This window comes from Molothrus aeneus, chromosome 7, assembly GCF_037042795.1.
Source record: "Molothrus aeneus isolate 106 chromosome 7, BPBGC_Maene_1.0, whole genome shotgun sequence".
In the NCBI taxonomy this organism is placed as follows: domain Eukaryota; kingdom Metazoa; phylum Chordata; class Aves; order Passeriformes; family Icteridae; genus Molothrus; species Molothrus aeneus.
This window is the reverse complement of record NC_089652.1, coordinates 7,183,821-7,201,127: the sequence shown is the minus strand read 5'-3', so window position 1 is coordinate 7,201,127 and position 17,307 is coordinate 7,183,821. Positions and strand designations below refer to the sequence as shown.

General features: G+C 40.3%; 1 protein-coding gene across 1 annotated transcript; it reads right to left on the bottom strand.

The window, feature by feature from the left end:
- Positions 1-872: 872 nt before the first annotated feature.
- ZC3H15 (zinc finger CCCH-type containing 15) lies at positions 873-13,221 on the bottom strand. Its single transcript, XM_066553205.1, has 10 exons — positions 13,054-13,221; positions 11,145-11,246; positions 8,430-8,541; positions 6,769-6,921; positions 5,748-5,839; positions 4,427-4,609; positions 3,614-3,760; positions 3,307-3,411; positions 2,950-3,076; positions 873-2,726 (listed from the first exon to the last, which is right to left on the bottom strand). Exons 1-10 carry the CDS (start codon positions 13,129-13,131, stop codon positions 2,533-2,535), a joined length of 1,293 nt encoding a protein of 430 aa, XP_066409302.1. The 5' UTR covers positions 13,132-13,221; the 3' UTR covers positions 873-2,532.
- Between the last annotated feature and the right edge of the window lie 4,086 nt (positions 13,222-17,307).

The following is a 17,307-nucleotide window of genomic DNA, read 5'->3' as shown; positions in this document are numbered from 1 at the left end:
AGAAGTGACTCACTGACTTTTATCAAAGTAATTTCAGAGGAATTATCAGTAATTTATCAGAGGAAATGTGCATCAGTAAGAACAACTTAGTGATGTCACATCCAAGTGAACTCCCTTCTGTCACTGCTCATTTCCTGAACATTAATAATTCATCTACCCCAAGCAATGCCTTGGCATTCATTTTCAACTGAGCATTTATTGACTGAAACCCCATTAGCTACAAATGCAAGGTTCTTTAAATGAGAAGATGAAGAACTTTTAGCAGTCCCTATGAAAGCAGAAGGAACATGCACCAGCAGAGGGTTCCCCATCTTCAGAAGTGTGAGTGCTCCCCTGACAAAGGGCTCCTGAAGAGCAGTCATCCTGCTCTCATGGTGGGAAACCTGGGCAGAGGAAGAGGAAGCCCAGCCAGGAGCCGTGCCAGAATAAGTGGAGAGGAAAAAAGAGTGAAATCCTAACAAGGACAGCCAGCTATTGTTTCCTGCCCATGTGAAGTCATCTGTCAACAGCCACTGCCTAGGAAAATCAGGTTTTCTTTAGCTAGCTTACAGATGTTCAGTGAGTTTCAGGGTTATACAAGGTTACTGTCTGAATGTTTAAATGACACCAGTACAAAGGAGCTGTGCACCACAACCATCCTTTTAGACCCAAAAGGGCACACAGGCACTCTCTGCCTATCCATCAGGGTTTTATTAGCTGAAATTAATGAGGCACCCTGACATTCCTCCACTGTAAAACTCAAGTAAAATGAACAAAATGCTGGCAAAGATTTAAGCTATTTACATCAGTGAAACAGGTAAGTATTATCAAATGAGTATTATAGACAATAAACCAACCCCTAGGACAGAAAACATAGCCATTTTCTTCCTTGATAATGATTAAATTACTTTTATTCCAATTTAAAATATACAACTTTGAAAAATTATGCAACATACATTCAAATGAATTGCATTCTTAAGTGTCCTGATAGCCAGGTATTCTATTGCTGGCCAGTATAATACAGTAATCCATCAACTCTGTTTATTTATGGCCACAGGAGAAAAATCTGCATAAATAAATATTTATATTTGATAGTGCAGCTTTTCCTTAGACACTTACATTAAGAAGTCAATGTAGGCCTCTTTCTCCCAAGCACTGCTTCTTGTTCCTACAGGAAAAAACAAATTCCACAAAGATCCCAAAAAAGGCCAACAATTCTAAGTCTGCTATTTTAGAAATAGCAACAAGAGTCAGTTCAGCAGTGCCAGAAATAACCAGTAAAGCTAATATTACCACCCAAAAGCAGTTTGGGAAAACTCACTAACAATGCTGTAACTCTCACTGGTCTGGAAGGAGTGATTTCAGAGCTTTAGAAAAATCAATACAAAGGGTATCATCAGTACAGCAGGAGTATGGCAAGGAGGAGCAGCCTCCTGGAAAAGCACCACTGCTGAGAAATCTTTGTGGCAGACACTCAGTCCACTGGAGAAGGACAGACTGACTTGAATGGAGTGCAGTCTGCAGGGTACAGCACCTGAGGCAACTTACCCCTGTACAACTTCCTGTTATCTAGAGGACACCAAAGGGATGACAGGCATGTTTTCGACTGTAACATCCCTGCTCTGCAGAGCCTGAGGTCTTCACTAATCTACAAAAGACAGTGGGGAGAGAATGAGGCTGAAATAGCAGTCAGTGATGTACAGCAGGTATTACATCAGTTAATGGGTGGGCAGGGAATAAGAACAGCAAGGGAGAAAAGCTGGCTGCTGAATTTTACACTGCATCAAGAGTAGACAAAAAAACTGTAATGGCAGGTAGCCCAAATGTAACTGAAGCCAACACCATCACTTCTGTATCAAGACTGCAGAGAAAAACATCTACCACTCTATTAGGAAATCCAGCTCTTAACAGTTTGGTATGACATCCTTACTTAGCAGAGAAAAATCAACACAGGTATTTTAAAGTTGATGATTTTTATTTACAGATTTATTGGCAAAAGGTGGTGGGAAAGTTTAAAACATTTTAAACAGAGGGCACTGTACTGGTATTGTATGAAATATCAGTTCACAATCTTCAGTATCCAGCTGATCAAATAAAGCTAATCACCACTTAAAGAAGCATAATCTGCATCAGCTCCATTAGAGTACCCTGCCTAAAAACCACTTCAGGCAGTTTCTAAATCAACACAATCACTAATAAAAATGCGTTTTTTTGTGAAGAATGTATACTTGGATTTTTGTACTGTACCTGATGTCAAACTGCCCACTTGCATACTGGCAAAGCAGTTACACTTCCTACTCTTAGTTGGAAGTTTTAATCTCACTGTCTGCAAATTCAGCTGTTGGGTAATTCTGAACTACTCTGAATGTTTTACTGTGAGCATAGCCAAGACTGGAGTAGATGAGATTGAAGGAAAACATTCCTGGTATATCACGTGCCCATCATATTCAGCTGCATAACCATAAACATCTTGTTTAAGAATTCTATTCAAAAAGGAGAAAAAAATGTAGTCAGTTTTCACATAGGTTTAATTCCTCACTGGAGCTTTTTAGTTCATTCTTCTAAATCAAGAGTGTTTAGTTCTTCTTCTAGTTCATCCAAGTCCTCTCCAGTAAAGAGATTTTCATCAACTGGAACTGCATCAATGACTCCATTTTCCAATTCCCCATCTCCATCATTATCTTCATCTAAATCATTTTGCTCGCTGTTGTTTATATCACCACCAGAAGCTTCATTTAATTTATTATCTGAAAATAAACATAATTCTTAGGCATTTCAGTGTCACAAGTTCCTTAATCACCAACTGAATTCACAATCCTACTAAACATGCTTTTGATTTTTGAAAACTATGAAGAAGCTACTTTATTTGAAATTCACACAGATTTATACTGGCCAAATTGCATGTACCTGGTTAATATGCAAGGCTGGATAATCAACTATGAAAACAGGCTGGACAAAATAACAACTCACCATCTTTTTCTACTGAAGTGTATGTGCTGAATCTCTCTGGACTAGCCACTGTAATACCAGTCTCCTCTACTGCCTTGGGGACATACAGGTTCAAATCTACATCATTTATGCACACAGGGTCTTCTGTCTGGAAAATAAACCAAGATGCTCTGCATTAATCACTTTTCCACAAAAATCCTCACTTCTGCAAGATGTCTACAACATTTGTCACCTTCAACATGAACCTTCCAATAAAATATACTCTGTGGCAGTATTAAAAACCAAGCCTCATAATTTCATTGTAAGGGCTTTCAAACTGACATTTTTCAAACTTGAATGCAACTAAAACATTCCTTGATTTAATCCTGTTTCCTTTACCTCATCATCATCTCCTGCTCCTTGGACATAACGGGTGTCATCTGCTTCTTCATCGTCCGCATCAACCAACTCTGGCCGGAACTCAAACACTTCACGTCCACTGATCTATTCACAGCAAAAAACCCTTCAGTTAGCACCTCATGCAATTCATACTGCTTACAAAAAAACACACACAAACCAACCACAAAAGAAGGAAACAAAAATGACACGCAATAATAATAAGCAAAACAATTTCAGGCCAGCTACCTCTTCACAAAACTTTATTTACTTGCTCTTCTTACACTAAGAATTGGACTGTAAAACTTACCACCAATGCTTTGCCAGCTTTAAAATCTGCTTTCCTCCTCTCCATATCTTGCTCAGCCTTATCAATTTTTTCTTGTCTTTTTCTTCTCTTCCATGCAATAAAACACTCTAGAGTAATTTTGGTAACATTTGGTCCTAAGGCAGCACGCTGTCCAGAGAAGAGACTGATTAATGCCAGAAACTCTTTCCAAAGGCTATTAACAAATTGGATATTTAATTACTCTTTTCTAGAAACTAATTGAAAACATTTCTTTCCAAGTCCCTCTTGAGACTCTTACACTGTTAAACATGCATCACTTTTTTAACATTTGACTCAACATGGGATTTTCCAGTTAGTGAGATGAGTTGGAATGAAAATCAATAGGAAAACTGGAGGAGAAAATAAAGGAAAGACAAGAGCTCAGCCCTGCCAAGCAATGGTGACAGAAAGAAGCAGAGCAGCAACACCTTCAGAAGGCCTTGTGCTCTTGGTGCTCCCTCATTAGAGAGTTAAGGGACAACTAAGGAGACACTGGTGGGGATGAGAAAAGCCACAGAAGCAGTTGTAATGGATAAATGAGAAATAGCAGTTAAGAAATAGAAGCCTCCTAAAAAAGGGTAAGCAACAGCTGCACTAAGTATGCAGCTCTAGTTAATTCTATTCACTAAGTAATAGTTTCTAAACAAAACCATGAATCAATGCTATGCATCCTTTGCCCCAGCTCATTCAGCTCTAAAAACATCTAAAAGTTTTTTAGCATAAATCTGCAATTTTTTACGTGGCTCTTTAGAGTAATGAACACAACTACCACCAAAAAATACATAACAACTTTACCTCTTTTTCTATGAGATCTTCTAACGAAATTTCATCTTGCTTTTCTTCCTTCTTTTTGTCTTTCTTTAATACAAAGCCTGGAGGGAGGGCATGGCGATACATACAGTTGTCTCCTCCACCTGGACAGACCCAAAACCATCCATATTTGTTGTTTTCAATAGCATCAAGGAAGTATTTGCAGACCTGTATAAAAACAGTGGTTGTTAGCACTGTGTCCTCTTTCCATCCCCAGCATTTTGCACCCCATGTCAGAAGTTCAGTCAGTCCAAGCCAACTGTGCTCAGAGCAGAAGGAAGGTGTGAAATGCATTGCTACTAAAAACAGCAAACAAAGTAATGCAACTGAGTATCTAAAACTCATGTGGTCAACAGCTTTATCCCTCAACATGATCCCAATTAAAAGAGACAAGATGGCAGAAGACTGGCAACTCTGCACTTCTGTAAAACCAACAGCACATCTCTTTCTGCTCATCAACATTCCTGCAGTTTTAAACAAAATCAATTGCATCTGCCTCACATGTTGTTAAATCTTCCAGCTCTGGATCCTGAGCCATCCAGGATGCCATCCTAGGACCTTTAATAGCAATTCATAGTTTATATTTAGCCACAGTAATGCTTAACTTTTGCAAACTTAGGCTGTACCAATAGACTATTTAACTACTTGATATTAAAAATGAGGTGAAATAGTCCCAAAGAATGAAAAAGGGATTATGCCACTATGCCATTTAGTGCAGAACTAGAAAATATTGCTGAACTTAGAGCCCAGGAATTACAAATTACTCTCAATTCATAAATCAGGTGAAAATTTAAAAGCTTATAATGCTTGTATGTCACCCAGTACATAAATAAGTCAATACATATCTCAGTCACTGCATTAACAGATTTCACTGATCACAATACTTGCATTTTCTAAGCAATTAGGATGTATTATACTGCTGAAACCTTGAGCATTTCTGTACAGCACTTCACCTACTATCCATTTGTAATGTACATGAGAAAACTTTTTATGGACTGAAGAGTGCTGTTGGGTTGTGGTTTTCTTTTTTTAATTTTTAAAGATACTACAAGAAATACTATCAGGCCAGCCATCTACTCAGAATATTATTATTGTTATTGTTATTGTTATTGTTATTATCATCATCATCATCATCATTATCATTATTATTTTTAAATTTAATTTTAATTATAAATTTTTACTCCATTATAAATTATAAATTTTTACATCATGATAAAACACATCTAATGCCAGACTGCACTGCACTGAATTCCTTCTAGTAGAGCTCAATTAAAAAAACAGTAAGTAAAAAAAAAAGAAGACCTACTATTTGGGTTTTGGGTTTTTTCTTTTCTGCCTCACCATGCTTCTTGTTCACCACTTCTTCCAGCTTCTTCTCATCCCAGTTGTCCATTGTATCTAGAAAAAGACAACAGATGGTTTCACAGAAAAATCCAGATACTGAATATTGCCAGCAAGCTACTTTTCTGCCTAGTAACAGTTGTAATATGCAATTCTTACATTTTAAGTAGCTTATACTAGGGAAAATAAATTTAGGTTCTTAAAACACTGTTTTCAAACTCTCCTATGCCACTCAAAAGACAATTACCTCAAAAGCCCTAGAAATTTTTATTTTGAAATGCATCAAGTGTGAGTTAAACACTCAATAATGTGCCATTCCATCTGTACAGTACTGAGTGTGGACAAGGGAAAAGAAAAAAACAAGACAACTGAACAAAAGAGAAAGTTGGATGGTAATATCCAGAAATATAGCTAATCTAACTGGAGGCTGGAAAGAGATAATACCAAATTATCTGTGTTAAAAGTCAAAAGAAGCTTCCACCAAAAGAAGCAAATCACCAATGACAACATTAGCAGTGAGTCTGTGGGATCCCATCAGATACATTTAGGATGACAGAGGCTAAAACTCAAATAAAGACTGAAACTAAGGAAATGTGAAAAAAACAAGTTCTATAAAATCTCTAATCCCTGCTAAATAAAAGTAAAATCCAGAATACTTAGCCAACAAGTCATATGGGGAGAGAAAGTCACAGAAAAAATTCCCAAGTACCCCTAAATGTAGAAATGGGCACATCTGGCCAAACACTAGTAGCAGTTCTGGAAGACCAGTCTGGTTGCTCATTGCACTTCCCCTTTTCCCTTCTACAGAACTTAAGAGGGAAACAGCAACTGCAAGAAAGGTCAAATACTGCTCAACTTGCAACTTGTACGACAGAACAACACTGCCATAGTCACTGTTCTTCATAATCATAACAATACAGAAGACATTTAATCTTAAAATTCCAGTTTCAGAATAGCTTAGCAGTAAATTTCTACAATTATTATACCTTTCTCAAGGTCTTCATCTCTAGCATCAATGTAGACGCTTCGTTTTTCACACTTCCTTTCCAAGGACAAATCATGAGAAAACTTGCACTTGTCTCCTTTAGTGCACTGGCCTTGCTTGAAGAAAGCACAAACTACAGATTTTGGGTCAGCACCTGAGTGAAGGAAGTTTTTATATTTTAATACAGTTTTTAAGCAAAAGTTATATATTAAAAATTCTGAGACTATAGAAGATAAGTAGAGAATGAAAATACGTTATTTTAAAATTAAAATTTATTTAAAGTGTTCATGGCAAGTACATAATTTGTGTTCTGAACATGCCAAATTTACTTTTACTGCATGGTATTTACATCAAGTATCAGAGCTGCCCATAACTATTTAAAGAAATAAATATGGTGTGCCTGAGCAAATTATTTGTTTGTGTATTACAATACATCAGAGAGATCATTCTGTGCAACTTCTTCCCTATACATGAAGCTATTCTTGCCCCTAGTACACAGCAAAGCAGCTTCTGGATGTCAGCCTTTTCCCAACAGATCAACAACCCCCTACAAATAAATTACAGTAATTTACACACTCACTCCAATCACTTTCCTCCTTTAATAATAGAAAAAAAAAAAAAGGCTGATCAGAGACCCCAAAATAAGCAACTGTTGTTCCAGTATGAACTATCCAATCATCCTAACTACAGTTTGAGTAAAAATCATCCTACCAAAGAATCATTTGACCATTAGGAGTTCATTAGCAATGAAAGAAGCAGGTCTAAGTGTATTTATGAGACATGACTAAATCAGAAATACTTTACTTGTAGTATTAATTAAGTTCTCATGGAATATTTTAGGGTTGAGTTTTTCACACGATGCTTCACTTTTGACTGAAAGTGATTATATGTACAGCAACACCTGCTTAAAATGCAACTTAAAAATCTGGGTAATATTAGTTTTCTGAAATAACTCAAAATGAAAAACTGCTGGATTTAGAGAAAACTGATACAGAAAGCTGTGGGTCACAAACAGAACAGTGTCCTTCGTTGCTGATCCGTGCCACAATGAGTAAAGATAGGTTTACTTTAAATATATGAAAATCACACTTCTTTTGTCAAAAATTATTGCCCATAAACTTTAGAAGATAGGTCAGTAAAAACTTGGTAGCATCAAAAAATTTGTTTGTTCAATAACCAACCTCAAGAGAGACCCAAACCAAATGCTACTGCTAATTATGAGGTCAGATACAAGTAACTGGAAAGCATTTACTGCTCTGATTTGAGTACAAGTCTTCTGTTAAGACAACAGTTATGATCTTATATTCTTTCTCTGGATGTTTTCACACTCCCCTGGGGACACAGGCTATTTTAAATACCATCACAAAACACACAAAAATCATGCCACATATCCAGAAGTATCTAACTGATGAATCAGAACACAGCCAAGTATCTTCAGCTGTGCTGACCAACATCAATGTAGCTTTTGGTATTCTAACGATCTACTGACCCCAGAGGGCTTCCCAAAACAGTGTCAAGTCATGGCTGACAAAATACTTGGCATGGAGAAGGAAATAGTCACATCTATTTCGTTAAAATAACTGGTGTTTTTGAAGGGTTATTATACCTTAAGTAGCTATATGAATAATAAAACATAAATGAAGAGAAATCTGTTAGTCATACCTTTGCTAATTTTCTGTGCAGCCACCACAGGCTTGAAGAGCTCATTTAATTCTTGTAATTCCTTTTTCTTATCTTCTTTCTTTAATTTCTTCTCACTTTCTGATTGAGCGACCTATGAAGAGAAGAGCAGGATGCCAGGACTCACTACACATGAACTGCAGGTTAAAATAGCCAATAGTTCAAAATCAGTTTACAAGGGCAGGAATGAAGGAACCTGTGATGCCTGCAAGGCTCAGAATTGCTGCTCTTGTGTGTACAGCTGGTGCAGTTTGCTGGTCTGTCCCACAGGAGGGACAGCAAAGTATTTAGCAAAGTAAATCTGCCAGAGAGGAGAGGTGCTGGCAGGTACCTGTAGTCTCACAGTGACCCCTACTGCACCTTCACAGGTAGGAAAAGTCAATGAAAGGCAATGAAACTTCTCCTTTTGCAGTGCAACTACTTCCAGATCTGCACAAAAAAAGCCTCTCAAGTCCCCTACATGGTGCTTTGCTCTGATCTACACAACAGGTGGAAATTCCAGGAAATCTGTCCATAGAAGTTGAAAGTGCTTTTAGAACACTATTTTAACTTGGATCAACTCAACATATCAACATATGAATGCTTCATTGCTTAACTAAGGACCAAAGACAAGAAAATAAGCTCATCCAGGGAAGGAAAACTGCATGTCTAACAAAAATAATACCTTACTCTGCCTCATGCTTCTTTGGATAACCCAGAGCAGGTGTCTATACCAAAGTAGTATGAAAACACATGAAAGAGGACATGGGAGAAACATTCCTGCATCAGATAGGAAAGGAGGATTTAGCAAGGTGGGGCTCCATCTCTTTTTCAAGGTAACAAGGGACAGGATAAGAGGCAATAGTCTCAAGTTACCCCAGACAATGTTTAGATGAGATTTTAGGAAACATTTCAGCACTGAAAGGGTGTGTCAAGCATTGGTGGACTCACCATCCCTAAAAATGTTCATAATGTGTGGATGTGGCACTTGGGAACATGGCTTAGTGCTGGGTGAGTGGCTGGACTCACTGATCTTAGAGGTCATCTCTGCCCTTAAGGATTCTGTGTTTATTTGACTCTGGTCCTGTGAGACTAACACCACAAACAAGGATGGGGGTACTATTTTCTAAATACAGTGTAATATTAAGAAAGGAGCTTTGTTCTTCTGGTGAACTTGGCAAAACCACACCAAATTGTTTTAGCAGCTTGGCTAGTTTTCCTACTAAAAGTTCACAAATGATATTTTAAATAACACACAGACCCACATATGTCAACTACAGAAAACTGTACTTCAAGAATGCTTTTGTTTCTCTCCAGAGATCTAAAAGCTTGAAGATGAGCTTTTTTAAGCTTGTCTTTAAAAAAACTCAAGAAACCAACAAAAAACAAACAAAATCCCCCAAAATATAAGAAACAAAAAAACCAAAGAAACCATAACAAATCAAAAAGGGAGAAAAAAACCCCAAAAAACAAAACCCCCAAAAGACCCACCACCAAAGCTAAGCTAAAACTGACAGCATTTCTATTTTAATCTCATGACATAAGGAAAATTGCTTTAAAAAGTTCTTTCTCAGGGACAATCCTGACTGAAAGCTATTCTACAAGGTAAGAGAGGTATAATCAGGTTTAAAAATTTGATCCTGACATCCAACACTCAAACAGTATTTGAGAAATAACATTATTTTAGGCTGGCTATTGTACATATTTGTATACATGCCATGTACAAATCAAGGGATTTCATACACAAGTTTCAGAAGTGTTTGAATAACACCAGTGCTTCTGAAGTGACATCCAGGAATCTTTTCCACAAATAAAAAATAATTATTAGATTTAATGACTCAAATACCAACTTTACTTTTCAAGTTGGGCCTGCCATGCTAGCTTCTCCTTGTTATGCAAGAAATGTATCGTGACATCATGAACTGAGCTAATGCAAATGTTATTATTTTACAGGCTTATTCATAGGACAGAAAGCTGTGCAAATATGTAACAGCTAGATTGCCTAGCACTGGAGGAATAAGAGACCTGGATCATTTATATTAAATCAATTCTGACTGAGTATAATGTAAACATTGTATCTCATTTTATTTCATCATACAGAAGAGCCAACTTGCACACAGCAGCTCAGAATTTCAGGTTTTTTGATCAAAGAGTTCACCAAATAGATGGAGACTTGACAGACTTGTGTCCACTTAAAATTGTAATAAATATGTCTGTAGGTATAAGAATGAGAACATATAGATTTATACTTCTATCTCCTTTCAATTCCAGTTTTAGTAAAAACTCTTGTTAATTTTAATTGCTCACTATTTCTCAAATAAGGTGAGAATTAAAGAGAAAAAATAGAAAGAAGGTGCAACTGTACTTTGCTGACAGCCAGTATCTACTATTTCATTTCAGGTTTACCTTACACTGAATTATGCTACTATCAGAATACTGTGGAGACAAATTTGACTAGCTGAGTTTGGATGGGATGCAGGTTTTTTTTCATAACAAAAGCCAATCAAACAACAAACTAAAAACCAACAAACCCCCATACTCTGTACTACCTTCACACAGGTACAGCTAGACAAGATTTGCACAACAGCTGTTAGCTTGATCTGTGCCACTCACAAGGAACAGCTCAACTGTCTTCTCCCTCAGTTCCTGACCGTGTGTGCACAGAGTGAAAGATGATTTGACTGTGCAGTGGGAAAACATTCCACAATAAACACTTACCTGACGTGGATTCTGCTGACCAAACTTAACCTGGTGAGTCACAGCCTTGATAAACTTCTGCTGCTTTGCACCTTTTTTATTCTTTAGGCCAAATGTTTTGTCCTAAATCAAGAGATAAACACAACCATATTAATTAAAAAAACCCCACACCACCAAAACAACAGAAACCCCACCCTTGCCACTCCTCTCAGGCCTTCAGTAAAACACCGATTGTTTCCTCAAGCAACACAAGCAATGCAAGAAGCAGTAAGGACAAAATATAGACTCTCAAATCATCTTCAGAAGTGGCTTTTCAGCATTCCCTGCTGAAGGAGGCCCTTGTGTGAGCTCTTGTTTTTAGCAGCAGAGCCCCTTGTGCCTGGTATCAGTGTGAGAGAGGACACACAGCACTCTCAGGCCCCTCAAGGCAGCAGGACAAGATGGCACTGGAGACCACCCAAGAACAGCTGGGGAACACAGGACAACTGACAAGCCATAGCTACTGCTGGTTTCTCTTCTATCTACCTGAAATCACTCATTACTTCTATCTTCAACTATTCACACAGGCACCTATATAACAGGCATCACTCTTCTATTACCACATGTGACATGTTACTTTTTATTTTAAGTATTGGGAGCTTTTTCTTCTCCAACTGTACTAATTTGAAGTTAAGTCTTTATCCTACATCAGGTCTGGACAGGTGTATCTACTTCCTAAAATCCACTGCTTGAAGTTTTTATTTACTGCCTAAATCAATTCTTCTTCTATATCTTCAGCTTTATTCTTAAGGAGAAGTTTCTATACCAAACCTATGAAAAAAAAATTCACAAAAAAACCCCAGCTTATTTTCACATGAGTAGCTGAGGCAGAAATTATTTTTTGTAACTGAAATACCTGCCTTAAAAACTTATCCATGCCTTTGATTTGATACCAACATTTTCCTCCTTGAAGGAAAAAGTAACAGATGTTCATCCAGTGAAAATAGCTCAGTGCAAATATGGTTTTGGAAGTCTAACAATCCAAAAGCATATTACAAATTAATTACAAAATAAACAGGTCCAAGTTTCCAGACTCATGCTGGTTTCACTTACAACATGCTCCCTATGTTACTTGGTGCTGACTGGAGAAGTCAAAAACAATTAGTTGGGAAAGAAAATTTATTATTTATTCGCTTGATTTCCACTGTAACTACAGCATGGAAAATATAATCCCTGTCTATTTCCCCACTTTCAGCTACATTTCTTTTTAATAAGAAGCAGAATTTTTCCAGGGCATTTGCATTCAGCAGGAACCTCGGGAACTCCAATATCAGGAGAACACAAGACCAACTGCACTAACCTGACCTTTCAAAAAACCACAGAAACAACAACCCACAACCTCAGATTTAAAGGAACACACTCATTACACGGGTATTTTACCTGAGCACCATCCTTCACGCCAGTAATTCAGGGAGATATTTAAATTTCTGTAACTACCCTGCTTGTACTGTCAGTATAAATTCAGACACACATAGCATAGACAAACACACACACCCCTCTAGGTTTGAAAAAAACCAAAACCATCTGGTCAAATTACAACAGAACCCACCGCAAATCTGAGTGAGGAACCAAGGAATCACTAAGGTGTGAAGCGATCTCTGGAGAGATCTGGTCCTACCCCAAAAGCACAGACGCACACCCCAGCCAGCCGGACTCTGGGCACACACAGCACACCAGGATGCACACGAGAAAGGGCGAGGGAAAAAGCCAGCACAGCACAGCAGGGCTGTCACATCACGCTCAGGCACAACACAGCTCGGCAATGTCCCGGCCAGAGCTGGCTCCGAGCACAGAGAGGTCCCGGCCCCGTGATCCTTCCTGGGCCGCTTCCCCCGGGAGGCCACAGGGAGCGGCGGGGCCCAGCGAGAGGCCGCGGCCTAGGCCTGCTCACCTCGATGATCTTCTCCTTCTTCTTCTGGTCCGCCTTCTTGCTGCCCCCCGCCGGCTGCTGCTGCTTCTTGGGGGGCATGGCGGGGCGGGGCGGGGCGCTCCCGCGGGGCTCAGGCCGAGCAGGGCCGGGAAGGGCCGGGACGGGCTCGGGCCGCGCCGCCGCCGCGGGGGAGGCGCAACGGGTCCCGCGGGGCACGATGGGAACGCGCCACCCGCCGGCCAATCGCCTCCCGGCAGGCAGCGCGCGCCGCTGGCGTCACGGGGCGGGGCGGAGCGAGACGCGTCACGGGTGGGGTGGGGCGAGACGCGTGACGTGGAGGGAGGGTGCGTGGTGTTCGGGGGCGGGGAGGGTGTGAGGGAACAGGACGGGGTTCTGCTGTCAGAGGTGGGGGTTTCGTTGTGAGGGGCACTGCTCTGTTTGTCAGAGGCGATGGTTTCCATGTGAGGGAAAAGGGATGCTGCTCTGCTTCTCAGAGGCGGAAATTTCCGTGTGAGGGAGCGTGAGGGACGCTGCTCTGCTGGTCAGAGGCGGTGGTTTCCGTGTGAGGGGAAAGGGACGGCGCTCTTCTTGACAGTGATGGTTTCCTTGTGAGGGGAAAGGGACAGTGATCTGCTGGTAAGAGGCGAGGGTTTCCCTGTGAAGGAGAGGAAGAGGACACTGCTCTGCTGGTCAGAGGCGGTGGTTTCATTGTGAGGGAAAGGGACGGCGCTCTTCTTGTCAGAGGTGATGGTTTCCGTGTGAGGGAGCATGAGGGACAGTGCTCTCTTTGTCAGAGGCGGGGGTTTCCGTGTGAGGGGAGAGGGACACTGCTCTGCTGGTCAGAGACGGGGGTTTCATCGTGAGGGAGCGTGAGAAACCTACTCTTGTCAGGAAAAATAGTAGTGTGAGGGGAAAGGGAGAGTGCTCTGCCGGTCAGAGGCGGTGGTTTCCCTGTGAGAGGAAAGGGACAGTGCTCTGCTGGTCCGAGGTGATGGCTTCTGTGTGAGGGGAAAGGGACAGTGCTCTGCTGGTCAGAGGTGATGGCTTCTGTGTGAGGGGAAAGGGACAGTGCTCTGCTGGTCAGAGGTGATGGTTTCTGTGTGAGGGGAAAGGGACAGTGCTCTGCTGGTCAGAGGTGATGGTTTCTGTGTGAGGGGAAAGGCTGCAAGTGCCCTCACAGCGACTGGGTCTGAACAGGCCCGGCGGGTTCTGGGAGGGTGGGCGTGTGGGTCATGTTTGTTGCAGAACCCAGCACAGCCTGAGCTTTTGAACTCTACGAAAAATGTGCAGGCTTGATAGATTCACGAGTATTAACATCTTCATCCCGGGCTGGGCTTAAAGCTAGTTTTAGTGGTCACGCAGTGTGGGATGCGTAGGGATCCATGTTCTGGTAGGAATACGCTGTACCTTCCTAGAGCCTTGGCCACTGGGGAAAGGACAGAAGGCAACCTGCAGCCAGGAGATTGGGATAAAAGGAATATGAGTGCTCCAGAAACTCTGGAGAGACCCCAGAGGGGCATGGTGCAGTGGGTTCTCTCCCTTTATTCCAATAAAATTGAATCGTGCAGGACTCTGCTGTCTTCTTCTGGACACTGGCTTTTTGCAGCGTGATTTTCCACATGCTTAGGATTATGAGAAACGGTGCTAGGGTGCTCCTGGCCAAAGAACACGCAGGTAGTTGCAGACAGCGTTGTCTATACGGTTTCATCACATGCATATTCACGTGTTTCATACATTATTCAAACATTGTTCCGAACTTTCTGAGGGTTTGGGAATTCCTTTGTTTGGCTTCTTCATGCTGTCATGAGATCCTGTGCATGAGGTCAATATATTTTATTTCTTCTTGTGTCTCCATCCTGCTGTTTCACATCTTCTGATAAGGATTTAGTGGGTCCTCCTTAAAATTAACATGGTATTCTCTAATTATCCTCTGGTGTTCTGGTTTGTGTCATGGTTATCACTTGGAGGGGTCAATCAGTGGATGGCCTGACACTGTTCTTGGTTACACAAGAGCCTTTTCACATCTTATGTTTTCTTAAGGTCGATAGTACAATACATTCATCACACTATTATTTCTATAAGCAATACATAGATATTCTATTCTTCACACTACTATTTCTATGAGCAATACTTAAACTGCTTATATCATATTAACAAGCAGCTAAAAAGGGTAATAATTTGTACTGTATCTAGATACTGATAATCAATAAAATGCAAAAGCTAATACATAAATGCAAAAGCCAATATTATCTGGTCATTTTTAACAGGATCTCTTACATCCTGAAGGACACACAAAACAAATGTCACGGGACAAACAGCCATTAGGTGATAATTAATCCCAATTCAGCCACTTGCATGGGCATCTCTCCCCAGGGAACTGGCAGAGTTCAAGGTGGCCTGTGTCAGGCTAAGAGCTGGGACATGATGAACCTTATTTATGGCATAAAGCAAGACACTAGTGTCACTGTTGAGCCAGAAATGGCACAGATTCACTTCAAGGCTGGTTTGCAGGAGAAGGAGACATTAATACAAAAATCTTCTCTTTTATAGACAAGTTCAACACATTCTACTTGATTGGCTAACAAAACCATCTTTCTCACAGAGTAGGAAAATACCACCTGCAGGTTCATACTAACAAATTATCATCGTTTTTATCCAGCTCCCTAAAAAGTCTCACAAGTCCACTGTGAGAAAACAAAGCCCGTTTCCTCTCTGACCAGGCTGTCGCATCCCATGCCAGGAGTTTTGCCTCAACAAGAGGAGCAGCTTCTTTACATGGAGGGTGGCAGAGCACTGGAAAAGCTGCCCAGGGAGGGCATGGCTGGGTCCATGTCCCTGGACACATTCCAAATCCACCTGGGTGTGTCCCTGTGTCACCTGCTGCAGGTGACCCTTTGGTTCTTCAGTTTGCAATCTACATAGTCTGCACAACGCTGGAAAAGAACTCCAGATTTTGTTTTTGGGCTCAGAGGCACAAAGAGGCACGAGATGAAGGTCTAGGAGGTTCCCTGATTGCAGGCACACTGGTTTACATTGGGTCATATTTATAATACCACCACACAGTTATGGGAGCCTGACATGGGAGGAATTCAGGCTAAAAATGAGCCCATTTTGTTTGAGCTGTTGGGATAACTTGCTGCCAGTCACACTCCTGCTAACGTCACTGTGATTCCCCTGTAAGATGAGCCAGGCCATAATGGTTTCTTCTCCTGTGAAATTTATTTCATTTGTGGCATAAGCCACTGTGTCTTCCAATTTAAAGGAAAAATTATTCCCATGTTGTTGCCTCCTTTCATTGTGATCTGAAAAAAATAGATAACACAAAGATTATCATAAATACAACACATAATTAAAAGACTAATCCATCTAAGCCTGAAGAACAGTATTTTATTTCTGGTTTCTAGAAATTTATGCAGCTTGGTTCTAATTTGCATCCAGCATTAGATTTAGAACTAGCTAAGGCTAGAATTATGAGCAAACACAACTCAGTACTGTCTACAATATTTCATTTAAAAAATCCTAAGTAACCACAGAAATATCAGGCTTACCATAACTCGAGCTTCTTGACTTTTTTCCACCTCTTTTGCAATACCTCAAAAATTAAGATTCTTACTCTAGTTCTTCTGAACATTGATTGCTTTAGGAGTAATTGAATAAATGACAAGTGGGTAGTCCAAGAGCTCATTGAGCTTTACTAACATTGTGTTTCACTATGGTGTGTGTGCATCTTCTACAACTAAAATAATCCCAGTTTAATTTTTTAGAAAATTTTCCTAGTCTTCCCCCCCAAACAAAAACCAAGCCATACATTTCTGCCAAGTGAGAAAGTTGAGTATGAACCTACAAAAACACAGCCAAAGAGCTGCTTACACCTAAATTAGAACAAAAAGCATGATCTCCAGATCCTTCCTTCTCTGTCAAACCAGCTGTAGAGTTGTAACTCCTACTCACCTTCGTATTTGTTTTGCATTTGAATAACACAGGCAAGGACACTCATTTCATCTTCTTCATCTCCCCAGCTCCTTTTTTTCATATTTGTGATGAAACAACACTTTCAGGCTTTAGTCCTCTGAGAAAGGCTCTTGAAATTAAGAATGTTTAGTCTAGGAAAAAAAAAAAAAAAAAAGAGTTCTGGAAACCTTATCATTCTCTGCACAGGGGGCTCATCTCTTCCCCCCCCCCCCCCCCCCCCCCAAAAAAAAAAACCAAAAAACAATCAGACAAGAGAAAGCAGACTCAAAATGTGCCAAAGAAAGTTTAGATTAAATATTAGGA